The sequence below is a fragment of the Arachis stenosperma genome, chromosome 10, assembly GCF_014773155.1.
Source record: "Arachis stenosperma cultivar V10309 chromosome 10, arast.V10309.gnm1.PFL2, whole genome shotgun sequence".
NCBI classification, from domain to species: Eukaryota; Viridiplantae; Streptophyta; class Magnoliopsida; order Fabales; family Fabaceae; genus Arachis; species Arachis stenosperma.
The window spans coordinates 97,860,835-97,877,478 of NC_080386.1; the positions used below are offsets into that span (position 1 = coordinate 97,860,835).

Consider the following 16,644-nt stretch of genomic DNA (forward strand, 5'->3'; position numbering starts at 1 on the left):
TAAAAGCATTTTGCATATAGTTGCATTCACATATAGGTTGCATTTCATGAGTCTTACTGTCCCTTAATCATTCTCTTTGTCTCCTTGAGCTTAGCATGAGGACATGCTAATGTTTAAGTGTGGGGAGGTTGATAAACCACTATTTTATGGTTTATATTGTGCTAACTTGAGTGGTTTTTATCAGCTTTTCACCCACTTATTCATATGATTTGCATGGTTTTATAAATTCCTTCCTGGATTTATTCTAGGATTGAAAACTTGCTTCCTAAAGCTTTAAAATTGTGTATTTTAATCCCCCTTTATACCATTCGATGCCGTGATCCTGTGTTAAGTGTCTCAGGCTTTATAAAACAAGAATGGCTTAGAGGATGGAAAGGAAGCTTGCGAAAAGGGAAGGAGCACAAGAAATAAAGGAGACAACCCGCGAACAGCGACACGCACGCATGGCTGACGCGTGCGCGCGATTTGGACAAAATCACAACGACGCATGCGCATGCTTGACACATATGCATGGATTGGAGTTCACGCAAATGACGCGGGCGCGTGCCTGACGCGGACATGTGGAGGGAAAATCATTAAACGACGTGTACGTGTGACCGACGCGTACGCATGACAAGCGTGATCTGCAAATTTAACAGAAATCACTGGGGCAATTTTGGGCCGCGTTTTGACCCAATTTTCGGCCCAGAAACAAAGAATAAAGCCAGAGAACATGTAGAGACTCAAGACATACATGACACAACATTGAATATTCACAATTTTAGATGTAGTTTTTAGAGAGAGGGGTTCTCTCCTCTCTCTTAGGTTTTAGAATTAGGATTTCTTTTAGTCATTAGGATTGTTTCTTCTTACCAGGTTCAATATTCATTTATTTTGATTTCTCTTCTACTTTTAGATACTATAATGCTTTTATTTATTAATGACTTATGTTGCCAAATTGGCTTATGAACTTTTCCATGTTAGATTTGATTTCTTTTATTAATGCAATTTGAGGTATTTCAGATATATGATTTTTATTTAGCTTTCTATATTCTTGGCTTTGGTTGAGTAATTAGAGACTCTTGAGTTATCAAACTCTTTTGTTGATTGATAATTGAAAGTTGACAATTGACTTGAATTCCACTAACTCTATTCTTTCTTTGGGAATTGACTAGGACTTGAGGATTCATATTGATTTATCCACTTGACTTGCCTTCATAGTTAGAGGTTGACTAAGTGGGAGCAACAAGCAATTCTCATCACAATTGATAAGGATAACTAGGATATGACTTCTAATTTTCATACCTTGCCAAGAGTTTTCTTAGCTATTGATTTATTAATTCATGCAATTTATTTCTCTTGTTCAACCTTTTCAAAAACCCAAAAATACTGTTTTCCATAACCAATAATAAAACACACCTCCATGCAATTAGGGGTGGCAAACGGGCCTAAATCTGCCGGGCTGGCCCGCGTAACCCGCCAAAAAAGGCGGATTGGGCTAGAAAATTGGGACCGCCAAATAGCAAAAGCCCGCTTAACCCGCACCGCTTAAACCGCGGGCTTTGGCGGGGCGGGGTGGGCTTCCCCGCCGGGATTAGTATTTTTTAGCAAGGGGGTAATTTTACAATTTTTTTTACCAAAACCCAACTTCTCCCAACCCAACTTACAAGAGAATGAAGATGAAAATTGAGTGTTTTGGATTATGTTTATTTTGTTTTAGAGACAATATTTATAATTATGTTTTGGATTATGTTTATTTTGCTTTGGGAACAATATTTATAATTATATTTTGGATAAAAACTTGGTTTATAATTATGTTTATTAGATATTTATAATTACAAAGACTTTAATATTTGTGAATATAAAAATTATAATTTGTTTATACTTTTAGAAATAATTATAATAGTTAAAAGTAAAAAATAGAAGAGATTTTTTTATGCCTTTATATATATTATTTAATAGTTAAAAGTAAAAAAAAAATATTTGGCGGGCTTGGCCCGCTGGCCCGCCAGCCCGCCGTTAGGCGGGGCGTGTTGGAATTTTGGGACCGCCTCACTAGGCGGAGCGGGGCGGGGCGGGGCGGGCTTCCCCGCTTGCCACCCCTACCTACAATTCCTTGAGAAGACGACACGAGGTTTGAATACTTCGGTTTATAAATTTTACTGGGTTTGTTACTTGTGACAACCAAAACTTTTGCACGAAAGGATTCTCTGTTAGTTTAGAAACTATACTTACAATGCGATAATATTTTTATAAAATTCTTTACTAGCAAGAATCCAATCGTCAAAGACGACCCGATGTTGAATTACTCTTGATCTCAGTTATTTATTGTTTGAAAATTAAACTTCGATTGAGAGAATTATTTGTTGGTTTGGACTATGCTATCAACGAAGAAATTGTTTTGCTAAAAATTCCGAACCATTGTGATTCTCTCTATCAGTAACCTCCAAACATCGTTGAATCTGATCAATCTGATATTTCAGATTACTTTTTTGCACAAAAATATTTCCAAAAGCCTTTGAGTTAAAGTCCAAAGAAACATGTTGAACCATCTTAAACCTTTCAGTAACGTCTCAAAACCCTTGATTCCAAGCCTTATTAATAACATGTTTATAAGAAAGGTGTGTTGCCAACGCAACCTAGAACTTAAAAGGACAAGAACCTTTCACTTTGGGGCCACCATGACAACGAACTAAAATAGGACAATGATCAGAATGAAGCCTGCTAAGAATTTTACAATAGCCCTAAGGAAATATTGTCATCCACGTCTTATTAACTAGTGCTCTATCCAAATTTTTAGCCAAGTCCCTGCCATCCTGAACGATTCTATATAAAGTATATCTCATACCAGTCAGTTTAAGATCAAAGAGTTCACAATCATCTAGAGTAGTAGCTAATAGACTTGCTCTGTGAAAAGAAAAATAAGCACCCGTATTCTCATCTAGTACCACAATCTCATTAAAATTACCAACGGCCAGCCATGGTCCATTATGGCCTGAATTAATAGAACGCAAATGATCCCAAAATATACTTCTTTTTTCGAATTTGGGACTCCCATACACTACACTACAAAGCCAAACTAAGTTACCCAAACTCACTTTCACCGTAATACATTGGTCAGTTTGGTTAGTAACCATACAAGAAGCATTAGCAATAGAAGAGAGAAACCAAATGCCACCCCTGTGTCCTACTGCTTTCTCAACACCAACACAATGAAAACCCAAATTATCCTAAAAATTCTTCAAATTATTAAATATAGTATGAGTCTCAAAGAGAAAAAAGAAAGATGGTTTATATATTCTTACCAAATTTTTGCCATGCACACGGGCCATCTTGTTAGACGCACCCCTCACATTCTATGCTATGATATTGAAACTATCCATAAAAAACAGCAAAAAGGGAGCTCCAATAACAAAACCCGAGACTCAACATGATGTCCCTGTCTTCGATGATCCCTCCTTTAATGGACTCTCAAGTTGCAACGCAATTTTCTCTATCAAAACTTGCGTTACCCCCGCCGCCGATCTCTATCCTTATCTTTAGGTAAATTCTGCAAAGAGTTTGAGCGAGGACGCTTTTGCACAGTGACATTTGTTGTCTCACCTTGCTGCTGATGATGTACATTGTGACGGGTTCCCGAAGAAGTCACACTAACCGGTTTTCCAATATTGATACTCCTGCTTAATTTTACTTTGGATCCGATAGCATGTGTTGTACATTGATGATTAGACCTTGTCCAAGTATTGGTAGCCTTGTTAAGAGTCTTCTTTGCTTTTTGTTGGACCTGATAGGTGCTAGGAGAAGGCTTTTGACCCATTTTATACTTTTCTTTCCTAATCACTTGAGTCTAACCTTCCAAATCCTCATGTTGAGCATGGTCTACATGAACAGCATGCAAATCACTCTTCACCAAATTTGAGACTGCAACAGTTACGGTCTCACCTCCAAGATTCTTGCCAAAATGGAAACTTGCCATTTTCACATGCACCGGATTTTTTGAATTTAATCTTTCTGGCTGCTTTGCTACATCTCCGACCACCTTGGCATTAGTTCCTCCTCCCGCGTTGCTGTCAGTCTTGCACACCTTCATATCATGACCAAACTTGAGACAGGAGTCACAAATAAGGTGAAGACTTTCATATTCAACCTCATATTCAACACCTTCAACAAGAATCTTCTTCGTCACGAGCAATCCTAAATATATCTGAACACAGGCACGAGCATATCGTCCTATTTCAGCTAATTTTATTGCCAAATCAACCTTGACGGGGATGCCAACTGAAGCCGCAATACGGAGCATTGCATCTTCTTGGTAGCACCAAATTTGTAATCCAGTAATTCTAATCCACACTAAAGTTGCTCCAAAACAGTTTTCACTTTATCTGAACTCTTGATCCCCAAGACTTCACTGCCACATAATTTCCCTCAATCATTTATGGACCTCCTAAGAGAACCTTTTCTCGCTCCTTAGCCACATCAAACTTCACAAGGAAATAGTCAAACCCCACGTCCAATAAATTAAAACCTCCCTTAATCCGTCATACCGTTCGGAGTTTATGAGACAATCCAGTGTAGCTATAATGTTTACCTAGCACCTTAATCACTATAGCATCATTATAAAGTTCTGCCAAACAATTCTTAGCGTCTTGGGTAAACATTATACTCGGTGGCCAGAGATCTCCTTGCTTCCCATATACTACTGCAATGTTATCTCCTGACAAAGTTTCAACGAGTGAAAAAGTTTTAGCAATCTTAGAACTCACAACTCCCTGAAAGAAACCTTCAAAGGCTTAAAAACCCCTCCCGAAATATGATCCTCCTTTTTCCCTGATGCAAGCCCTCCCCTGTTCTCCCCGTTATCTCTTCCGCCGACATTATCGGCTGCCTCGCCGTGTTTCACTCTCAAAGTCTCTTCCCCGCTCACTCCACCACTCATCTTCGATTTTCAAAATTGTACAAAGTACGAAGTACGTACTCCCACTAAACCCTATTTTCTTTTACTAACTTGTCTAATTCAATAGAAAATAATTAAGTGATTAAAATTTACATGTATACGTGTAATCAAGTACAATCAAGTTGGCATAAGTCTAACAAAAAAACACTTGAATATGTTACCGCTTTTTCTTTTTCACATTTTTCAGTACAAAAATTTATAGTGACACAAAAGATTTTGTACATAACGCAAATTTATCAATATATCATAGAAATTTTTACACATAGCATATACATTTTTATCCATAGAATAAAATTTTTTATACGTAGCACATAAATTTTTGTTATAAATATAATTTGTTGAATGGGTGAGCTAATTATGGTTTTTTAAGATTTTTGTGTGCTAGGCACAAAAAACTATGATGTGCACCAAATTTTTGTGTTGTATGTATTTTGTTAGTTGGGTGTCAATATTTTTGACATATAGTCCTTAAAAAATTATTGTGCCGCACATCAAAATTCATGAATTATACGTATTTTTGTTGGTTGGGTGTCAATGTTATGGACATACAATCTTTTAAAAAGTTGTGCTGTGTTCCAACATTTTAGTGCTATGCATCAAAATTTATGTGCACTAAACCTCTAACTTTTTTAACATATATAAGAAATTAAAAGAAAAAGATGAAGACGACAATAATGACAACGATGTTGTTGAAGAAGATCAAGAGAAGGATAAGAACAAGAATAAGAAAAGAAGAAGATAACAATGACAATATTGTTGAAGAAGAAGCGTGCAGAAGAAAAAGCATAATGACGAAGAAGTGATGACGACGTCATTGAAAAGAGAAGCACGCATATTTGACTTAGTTGAAATTTGGCCAATAAAACACTTCACAATGACGACACAACATTGTTATGAGAGTATGTTTATATACCGAAACAATAAAACTAGATATTACAATTCAAAACTCAAACTCAACAAAAGCTACTATTTTTTTTTACTTTTGAATTATAAAAAGTTATATTACATGTGCTTGATACCATTTTTAAAAAATGCATTTAACTTCTCAAAATGTTAACTAAGAGCTTTTGAAGAAGTAGAAAAATATGATTTCTTCTTTAGAAATTATTTTATCATTCCCATCAAAATAAAAGAGACCATTATGCTACCTTCATTCTTGACTGTGAAAAATATTTACTGTTTCTACTGAAAATATTGATCATGTTCCATTTGCTAGAAGTATTGCCTTGCACCACCATTTTTATGCAATGTTTCATCTCTTAAAATTACTAACCCTCCAACACTATTTATGTTCCTTCCAGGATTTTTTTTTATCATTCTACCATTATATTTTTATTTTTAAATTTGTATATAACATTGTGTATGGTATAAAATGTCACTGGTTAAGTTATGTAAAATCAACATTTAATATTGAAAGGTATTTGTTATCATCGTTCTCTATGTAAAAAAAATTATATTTTTTGATCATTTATCCAAACGCTGCAATTTTAAAATAAGTATTTCTATAACTAAAAAACCAAATACAAAATAATTTATTTATAAGCTACTATTAATAAGAATTCCTATATTTAAAACTCCTTTTTTAAAAACGTTTATTTAAAAAGTTTTCCCAAACTGGGCCCAAGAAGAGGATGTTGTTTATATCAACTTTTCTCTCATCATGGTTGCATCACTTTTATCTACTCTTTGGATGATATATCATGTAAAACTTGCAAATTTTCCTAATAATATCACGATTCCTTACAAGTAGAAAAGTTGCTACAACTATTTTTGTTATAACACACTTCAGAATACAGTTTAGCAATCATCTCTTACGTTTTCCGTTTGAACATAAGTCCCATGTTTAAGTAGCAATAAATCAGAGCCATACAGCCATAACCAAGAGCCCTTTAATCTGGAAATTTAGAATTGATTTCCATGAATACATCACTCGCATCATGAATGGCAAGTATTATGGAACCAACTCGGAAGAAACTACTAGCATAATCATAAGTTATTAACATCTATATTTTGATTATCTAACACTCAAACCAACAAAACTCAATTTATGTTAGCATAAAAATTAACAAGCTTTAACAAAAATTAACAAGATTTAACTAAGATTAACAAAATTTTCAACACAATTTTAACAAAGCCATCACAAAATGATAGACTTCCACTGCAGATGGTGGTGCAAGTCCTGTACTGTGAGCAACTACAGTTGAAGAATGCAGTGTCAGGGAGTTCAAGAGATGGCCTACTATCACAGAGAATAAGCAGTGGCATTCCAAGTACTGCCATGTCCCCAAGAGATAACTATGCTTCTCTGCAAGGAGAGAACCAGGAGCTGAAGCTGGAGATTTCGAGGATGAGGATGAGGCTAAATGAGTTAGAAAAGGAGCAGATGTTCATGAAACAAGGCATGATTGATAAAGGAGGAAATGGAATAACATTCTTGACCTCCCTCTCCAAAGGTGGCGGAAAGCACCAAAAATCGAGTAGGAAGTCTAGGGGTTCAGAGGGAAAAACTGGTAGGAGTAGGAAATATTTTGCATAGATATTCTTCTTCTGCATAGTTGGCCTTTTACAGCAACATGTGTTCGAACCTTTCAGTTCAGGCGATAACAAAGTGTGAATAAGTTAGTCACATTTTTCTCTGCCTTTCATAATCAGTCTTGGCAGTTGAACTTGAATGTCCCAACATTTTCTCTTCTCCTCTTCCTTCTCACTAATAGTGTGTTTGTGAGTTGAGATTTTGAAGAAAAAGAGAGGATAGAGGAACTTGATATAACTCCATTCTATCCTTCAAACCATTTCCTTCCCTTCCTTTCCCTCAACAGACAACCACACCTGAAGAGTATGTTTAGTTGTAAGTAAAAATGGGGTGAAATTTTCAAGGATGAAGTCCATGTGCAATTTCACATATCAAATTCATCCATGAAAATTTCTACTCCAGTTTTACCTGCAATCAAATATATCCTAAGTATGATTTCAACTACTAAACTAGTGTCCTATAAAGATAAATCACCAAGAGGAAGCTTCATAATCCACCAAATTAAAAATGCAAGATGCTTAGAATGATCTGAACTTAGGATCATAGACTTACTCCTTAGATTGGATGAAACAACAATGCATCATGTACAGTCAAATATTCAACATTGGCACACCGTTGGTTTAAGATTTCAAACTACTAAAATTACAACATGAATACCAAGAAACCATGTACCTTCTAATGGCATTCAACCTTGTCTCTCGTCTGTTGAATTTTTGGTTTTTCGATGACTAATTTTTCCTTCATGAAAAATGCCCTGCTAACACAATAATAATAATAAGTAGAAGTTATTTACCTTGTAACGATAAGGTAATCAAGTACCTCAACTAGTTAACCATTGATCAACTGTCATTAAGCATTTCCCTTCGAGTCCAATATAAGTGTTAGCTATTCCAATTCAACCATTTCCCAACATTTAGTCGCAAAAAAAAATCCCAACATTACTTGGTTAACATTGGATTTGTTGAAAAGTAATGATGATAGTGTATTGGAGGAAAGCTGCTCCATTCCTTGAGCACACTCCAGATAGTTTTTCAGAATCACAACACTTGGTTCAAAAGAAATAATAAAACGAACATTAACTTTTTCTTGGAGGCAAAAAATTGTTATATGTGGTAAGGAAGTAAAATCATACAGTATCCTAAGGCGATGACTGATGACTCATGACAATTGGTACAACTCATGCAAATTTGATAAGTTATTATAAGATAAAAGAATAAACTACTCAACCAGATAAACTACCCCTATTATACAAGTTTTCCAGCTAGGATTCCACCAAATATGATAGCTCCGAACCACTTGTTTGAATTAAATCTGGATGCAAGCAAAAGGTACAAAAGTCAGTTCATTGAGTTCAACATTGAGAGGTTAGAAGTGTAGAACTAAATGTTTTATGGTAAACTAATGAACATGTGGATGCATCATAGGTTTCTGAAACCATCAATATAACATTGAAAGAGTAATCAATAAAGAAATTGAACAATCACTGAATTTTAGGGGATTTCTATCTGTTGAGGTCTGAGGACATATAAATATATCATCAAGTGCTTGCAGTAAAGCCATATGAAAGTGAAAATGAAATTTAATACATGGATTTATGCAACAATCCCTTTTCTGGGTGAACTTTAAACAAAAACTTCCAAAACATACTTGTAATTGCAATCAGCACGTGATGAGAGGTCAACTGTCCATATTTGCCAGCCTAGTTGTCTAGATGCAGCTGCCAGAAATGCATAATATGGCCAGCCTGCCCCACAAATATTAATCAGAAGGTTGAACAAGAAAACAACCATTGAAATCCAAATATAGTTCTAAAAACTCGAAACAGAGAGAACATAAAATGGGTCATAACTCATAAGACATACCTATTTCAGCATTATAGCCACTGAGGATAAGACCACCAAGGCATGCAATCCCAAACCCAGTAATCCACTCCTTTGTAGAATCACCAAAGTGCAAAGCAGTTGACTTAACTCCCACTTTCAGTTCATCTTCTTTATCCTGAATGCAAGGTTATAAATATACGCATAGACCAAGAACTTTGATTACAATGCTTTAATTATATAATTTGTATTGGAAGGTAGCAAGTAGTCTATCATTGTATGGTTTGTTTCATAACACACTGAACTATTGGAGTCAAGATAATCACCCCACACCGGGATGTATCATGCAGCAATTAAATAGCAGGACAGAGGAGAAAAACCTTCAGGAAGTAATGTTGATTTTACCTGGTGAGCATAGATTGTATCATAAACAAGTATCCAAAAAACTCTAGAGGCATAAAGAGGTAGCACTATTCTTGGATCTAGACTTCCTCTAATTGCTGCCCATCCTAACAAAGCGCCCCAATTAAAGGTCAACCCGAGATAGGCCTGGGGCTAACCAAAAATTTACGAGTGCCATAAAAAGCATAATAAGATTGTATGTCAAAGATAACAATAAAATATTTCAGAAGAGACTAAAATTGAGGAAATTCATTACCCAAAATGTAAACCTCTTCATGAGGGGATAAGAAAAGACAAGCAACAAGGATGAGGCACCTAGAACACGGCTGCAAAAAGATCACAAATCACAACATTCAACATTTTGGCAATACTCAAATTTTCACACTTGACGTAGTCATGTAGATGTAATAATGATCACAGGCTCAGCTATTCAAAGTTAACACTGACCTATAATAATTCAGTTGCAGAAGAATCCCAAGACCCAAAGTTAACTGAATACCAAGAAAACAAAGTCCCTGAAATGGTGTCAAAAGACCACTTGCCATAGGCCTTGACTTTGTTCGTTCTACCTGCATCATACAATTATGTATAGTATCATTCAGAATATTAAATCTACTATCAGCTATGTTGAACCCAAAAAAGTAAAAAATGCTTAATGGGTTCTGAAAAATGCCCAAGGTAGGTATGAAAATCAAATAAAATCTCATGTTCAATACATTAAAACAAAATAAGAAATGTGATGTCATAGGAATAAAATCGAAGGGATGTTTCATGCAAGTAAATTGATAGATTTATATTTTGAATCATATTAGAAATAGGGCAGGGAGGGTGAAAATGAACCAGAAAAAGTAAAAAGAAAAATCTTCAAATGCAAAAGACATGAACTTACAGGCCATGTGAAGTACCAAGGCACTAGACTTGGCATGACTAAGCTTTCAAATTATTGTTTTTAACTTAAATCAAATGTATAATAAAAGTTAAACATTCACACTATGCTAATAACATGTACTTGTGAAAAATTAATTTACAACATGAAATAACGATTTCAGTATCTCTCAATACATAAAAATATAAAAGAAAACTATTTACCTTTGTATCAATGTCACGATCAAGGAGATCATTAATAGTACACCCAGCACCCCTCAAAAGCAAAGCCCCACATCCAAACAATGCCAACATTTTAAAATCAGGCTGCTGTCCTGGAGTTGCAGCCAACATAATTGACCTAAGCATCGAAATTAGAAACATAAAATAAATAAGTTATTAAATAAAATAGAACAAGAATGAATTTAGAAAGTGGAATGCATAAAAGAGAGAGAAACAACTTCCAGGCATGATGTAATATAGAAAAGGCAACACCTCTCGCTGGTCTACACAAAAAAACTATATTTTCAATTCATATTATTTTCTGTCAACATGAATAGATGGCTTTGTTAAAGTTGTAAGTGAAGCACTTTACAGAAAATACTAAGAAAAGGTAAAACAAAATAAAATGTATTATGTTTGAAGATATACACAAAGTTCTACCATCCATGCCATAAAGATTCATAGTTGACTGCATAACACAACCCTTGGGTACATCCATACATATGTATGCAGATGCAGTAGGAAAGATTCAAGGGGTGCAGCTTGGACTGGTTTTAGGACAGAAATAACGAACAAGAAAGGCAAGGTTTTTCTTGTGGATATGTATGGTACGGATGGTGCTTAACTACTTATAGTACTAACGATAAACAAATAACAATTTTAACTTATCTAATCTTGTGGACTTAAATAAGAAGATAAAGAATACTAATTTAGACTCAATAACCAAGTTACCATAAATTAACTTGTACGAACAAAATTACAAATCGATAGAATGATCATTTCTTTTAAAATTTCTTCATTCCTTACTATTTCAAAGAGTGTAACATATATATTTCCAATTAGCAATCAATTTCATATTATAAAATTACTGGACTGTCCTTGTTTGTAGACAACAAGGCATTTACCCATAGGCCAACTAAATAGAACACTTACCACATACAAGGCCATAGAAGCAACCATGTCCCAATGGGCCTATCTAGGCGAGCAAGCTGTGCATAGGGTTGAACCTGCCTAGGCAAGTACAAATCGATCCAAGAGATATTTGCTTTACTCACATTGCCACTTTGATTCTTATTTCCCTTTGACCCCTCTTTTAAACAAGAAGGTGATGTAGAGATGTGCTGAACAAGCTGAAAATTTGAGAGAGATCGAACAGTTTTAAAATCTTCAAATTTAGAATCCTGATGGTGGGATTGTCCAAATAGACAGAGTGAAGGATAGAAGTTGTGGTTTATGCTTATAGATGGTCCAGTGTAGATTAAAGGACTGAAGATGGAAGGGGAATGATATTGTATGGAGAGGCCCGAAGAAGGGAAAGAATATTTGAGAAACCTACGTGAAGCACGATAGATCAAAGTTGATGCCATTTTTCCTTAAAAGCAAACAAGTTAGGGGGAAGATAGTCTCTTTGTTGTTACTCATTTCAAAGGCTTGTAAGCATTCGGTTGGAGGAGGAGCAACAAAAATACAGTGTTATATTAAACTTTTAGACCCACATCTTGACTAGATATTAAGTAAAAAAAGCTTATCCAACTCTTTGATATCACTCTTCATGTAGGGGTGAGCCTTCATTCAGAAATCATTGAACTTACAAAATCCTGAAAACAAAAACAATAGAGCTTCAAGAACATTTTCAAATTCTTCAATAATAATAGAATGCACCAAACTAAACTAATTACCACTAGAAGGATTCAAAAATTTTAACATGACATTTTAATAATTTCTTCATCAACTAAATTATAGAGTACCACATGAAATCATTTGCTTCAAAATAAGATAACATTCAAACATAAGAATGTAAGTTGGGCCTAAATAGCCAAATGATGGGAAAACATTATGTTTCAGTTACTAAAACAGTCTAATATGCAAGTTAATGTTCATGTAATGTTTGATGCATCTCTAGGATATCAATATTATAAGTGGAAAAAATTGATCTTCCCAAAATAAACTATGTTTGGTGTTAAAGAAAATGTAAATGAAGAAAAGGGGCAATCTAAGGGTATGGTTGTTTGTGGAAACATATTCTATTTCCACTCTCTATACTCAATTCTAAATAATCATTTCATTTCTTCAGTTCTTGAAAACATGTTTCTTTTGTTTGTTTCCATTTCTATCTCCTTTTTTCCTCATACAAAAGAACACATGTAGGTGATAGAGCCAGAGCATGAAATGAAAGAGAGTACAAAGATCAAAGACCTACATTTTCTTTTATATATATAACCAATAAGCTCGCAGTAATTCAAATATATTTAATTAGTAATTTTATATATACATATCAACAAATAAAATAAAATAGAAAAGCAGCATATTTTCTAGTACTCACTAAGAACTTTGATCAAACATGTGGCACGCATCACTAATAGTGTAGCTACAAATTGAAACACGATATCCTATCTAACAACCCATTCATTATATTCAAAAACATTTCTACCATATTCAAAACAATTGGAACAACAACAAGAAGAAATTGTGAATTCTGGTAAATTTGACCTGTGAATATGAATTGAAGGCTCTTCTTTCTTGTAGAGCAAGAAAGAGAGAAGAAAGGTTAATGAAGCCCGGTTGAAGTATAATATAACTACATTAGTTTTTTATTTTGGACTCGAATTTGGGCCGAGCTACGATGTAAACAAGGCAATAAAAATAAGGTGGGCCTAGTTATTGGGTTTATGTGTCTACAAGGGTAAGCGCTGGTAAGGCACAGCGCAATATATTTCCTAAGATCATTGATAAAAGCAAAGGAAGTAGAATTAGGATTTTGTGGGAGGAGAAGGAAGCGTTGCAGCTGAGTGAAGAAAGAGAGGAATGGCACCGAAGCAGAGAGCAGCAAGGAAGGTCGGCAGGAACCCTGAACTGGTGTGGGGGATCGGGAAGTAATCTCGGTCCCATATGTACCACAAGAGGGGTTTGTGGGACATTAAGGCTAAAAACGGTGGCAAGTTCCCCCTCCATGAACCCAGCCTAATCCCCAAGCCCTCGCTCAAAAACCCCCTAAGTTCTACCCTGCTGAAGATGTCAGGACTCCCCTTGTCAACAAGCACAAACCCAAACCCACCAAACTCAAGTCTGTTCTTTTTATCTAATTTTTGATGTCAAATGTGATAAACAAAATTCTTGATCTGAAATGAGGATCTAGATTGGGATGGTGGCATTCTTGGCTATCTAATTTTACTATTTTTGTAATTGATTGACCTATCTTAGGGTTAGATTATTGATCCAATTGATCTTAAATGTTTCAATTTTATTTTGTCATGTTTTCAGGGCTAGCATTACTCCTGGGACAGTGCTGATTCTTCTTGCTGGAAGATTCAAAGGGAAAAGAGTTGTGTTCCTCAAGCAGCTTCCTTCTGGGCTGCTTCTTGTGTCTGGTAACTCTTGCTCATTATCCTCAGTGAAGTTTCTGTTTATGTTATTGTCTCGGATTTATGGTGAAAAATAGTGTTTTAAATCATATTGAACATTGGCTTTGTGTTTTTGTTGCGGGCGAGTATTTCTGTTTATTCGGATTTTACTTGATAAGCCTTTTTTTTCTCTTTTTTTTAGTGCTATCACGTAAGTGCTTGAATTAAGTTGTCCATTGCAGTTTTAAGCTTCGGATTTCAACGCATAGACAACATTTTCTCTTTTGATATTGCTTTCCATTATGTTGTGTATAACTTGTCTCCGAAGAAGCTACCAGATTAATGAAGTTCCTCTCTCCTCTGGTCTTATGTATCATGTTTCCTCAGGACCCTTCAAGATTAATGGAGTTCTGTTGAGACGTGTGAATCAGTCGTATGTTATTGCCACATCAACCAAAGTAGATGTGTCTGCTTGTAATGTGGAGAAATTCGATGACAAATACTTTTCAAAGGAAGTCCAGAAAAAGAAAAAGAAGGGAGAAGGCGAGTTCTTTGAGTCCGAGAAGGAGGTTAGTTTGTATAAATTTCTTGTTTATTTGTCTTTCTGGCACTTGTAGTTTTTATCAGCATTTGCTCATGTGCTATCTTGTTTCAAATATAGGAGAAGAAGACCCTCCCTCAAGACAAGAAGGATGACCAGAAGACTGTTGATGCTGCTTTGATAAAAGCCATCGAGAGTGTTCCAGACTTAAAGTTTTACCTTGGTGCTAGGTTTTCTTTGAAGCAAGGCCAGAAGCCTCATGAATTAGTCTTCTAGAGAAAAACTGAGTCTTAGAATTTCTTTTGATATTCTATTTTGTGTTAAGACTTGGATCTAATTGTTGTCTTTTGATAATAGACATTTGCGGATGTGTTTTTTATGTTGTTACTTATCAACAGATTGGTCCAGCGATTTTGTCTTCAATTTTGCATTTGTGGGAATTCATTTGATGATTTTTAGGCTTCAAAGTTGGCATAGTAAAAGGAAACGGATAGAAGATCTTCTCATTGATTTTGAAATGATTCTTTTTCATTTTCTAGTGTTGGCGTAGTTACAAAGAAAACATAGGATTTGACTCGTTCGTTGCAACAATGACGTCCTTAAGTTTAATTCACAAAACGTTCAAATCGTAAACAATTAAACTCATGACGTGTATATATATATTATGCATGCGTAGGTACCTACTACCCCAATAGTTTAAGTATGCATGTATTTATTTTTATGCATGCCTTGAAGGGTGAAGATTGCTATCAGTATCAAGTCCATTGAAAATGGATACTTTGAAGAAACTTTCAATCCCAAGAGTGACCGTCTTTGCATGTCTTATCCTCTGTATGCTAGGTCCCTGTTCTAATCCACCATGCCAAGCCCATCTATCACTCTTTCATCATAGTTGAATACATTGATCAGACTTAGTCCACTGATAATGCCCCTTCAATCCTTATGACAAAGTAGTTGCTCGATTTTTGGCCACTTATATAGAAGAAAAGGTGATTCCTTCTTGTTTTTTCGATATGGATTTTTGCTACTTCCACTGTTCCTTTTGTCATTCTTTCATTGAAGTTGGATTATTTTAATTGTTACCGAGTAGATCTTAAAAGTTTATGTTGGTGAGTTTTGAGACACTTTTAATTGTTTAAAACCTATCAATAATTTTATTCTTTAATAACAACTTTACAACTAGTTCACTGTTATTAGATTATTTCCATTAAATATATTGATTAAATTATTACTTCAATAAAATAAACCTACATGGATTTCACATGGAAGTTTTTACATGTTGTCAGTTAATAAGTTAAAATTCATTAGTAGGTTATAATAATTGCTCTAATTAGTTGGTAGGTTACAGTAATTACTCTAATTATCTTAACACCCTTAAAAAGTTGCTAAGAATTGAGAGACAACAGAGACTCTTTTGAGCACACACCAAACAGGTTATTCATACCTTTCAAATGTTGAATTATATATATATTTCGTTGTAGCATGTTGCATTCTTACTCTATATACAAATTTCAGTGTCATTTCTAGACACTTTGATGATATTTTTTAAAGATTATGGGTAGATTTAATACTCTTGGTTGTTCTTGATTTCATATTTTTTAACCATGTCCCATCAAATTTCGCAAGAACCTGATTTCTTTTGTTTTTTACAGATATTTATCTGATGCACGAGATAGTCACCATGAATATCTTAAACATATGGAAGGAAATAAGACATGGAGCCATCATACTATAGATAGGGCTGAAAATAATCCAGCTCCAAATCCATCTTGGCTAGCCACAAACACATTGAGGAAGTGCAAATAAGTCCGGTTTAAGTGTGACACGAGCTAATCATCCCGTGGAAGTTATCTGATGATTGTCCTTTGAAGAAAAGCTGGTCACCAAATAACCAAAATGCGAATAAGCAATCACCTTATCCTAACTCATTGAAGTTATTTGATGAGGTCCAAACCCCAGGAACGGTTTGTCCAGCAACACTGGATGAG

General features: G+C 35.0%; 1 protein-coding gene and 1 pseudogene across 2 annotated transcripts; one reads left to right on the forward strand and one right to left on the reverse strand.

Annotated features, from left to right (window-relative positions):
• Window positions 1-8,163: 8,163 nt before the first annotated feature.
• On the reverse strand, window positions 8,164-13,328 carry LOC130958030 (4-hydroxybenzoate polyprenyltransferase, mitochondrial-like). Of its 2 annotated transcripts, XM_057884909.1 has the most exons (10): window positions 13,265-13,328; window positions 11,708-12,372; window positions 10,778-10,913; window positions 10,136-10,257; window positions 9,945-10,014; window positions 9,692-9,841; window positions 9,329-9,464; window positions 9,114-9,210; window positions 8,694-8,777; window positions 8,164-8,220 (listed from the first exon to the last, which is right to left on the reverse strand). In XM_057884909.1, the coding sequence occupies exons 2-9, from the start codon at window positions 12,139-12,141 to the stop codon at window positions 8,711-8,713; spliced, it is 1,212 nt and encodes a 403-aa protein (XP_057740892.1). In that variant the 5' UTR covers window positions 12,142-12,372; window positions 13,265-13,328; the 3' UTR covers window positions 8,164-8,220; window positions 8,694-8,710. The 2 variants fall into 2 exon arrangements, with proteins under 2 accessions (XP_057740892.1, XP_057740891.1); XM_057884908.1 differs by lacking the exon at window positions 8,164-8,220 and having other exon boundaries at window positions 8,434-8,777.
• Window positions 13,329-13,529: 201 nt separating this feature from the next.
• Window positions 13,530-15,341, forward strand: LOC130955919 (60S ribosomal protein L6-1-like; annotated as a pseudogene).
• Window positions 15,342-16,644: the final 1,303 nt, after the last annotated feature.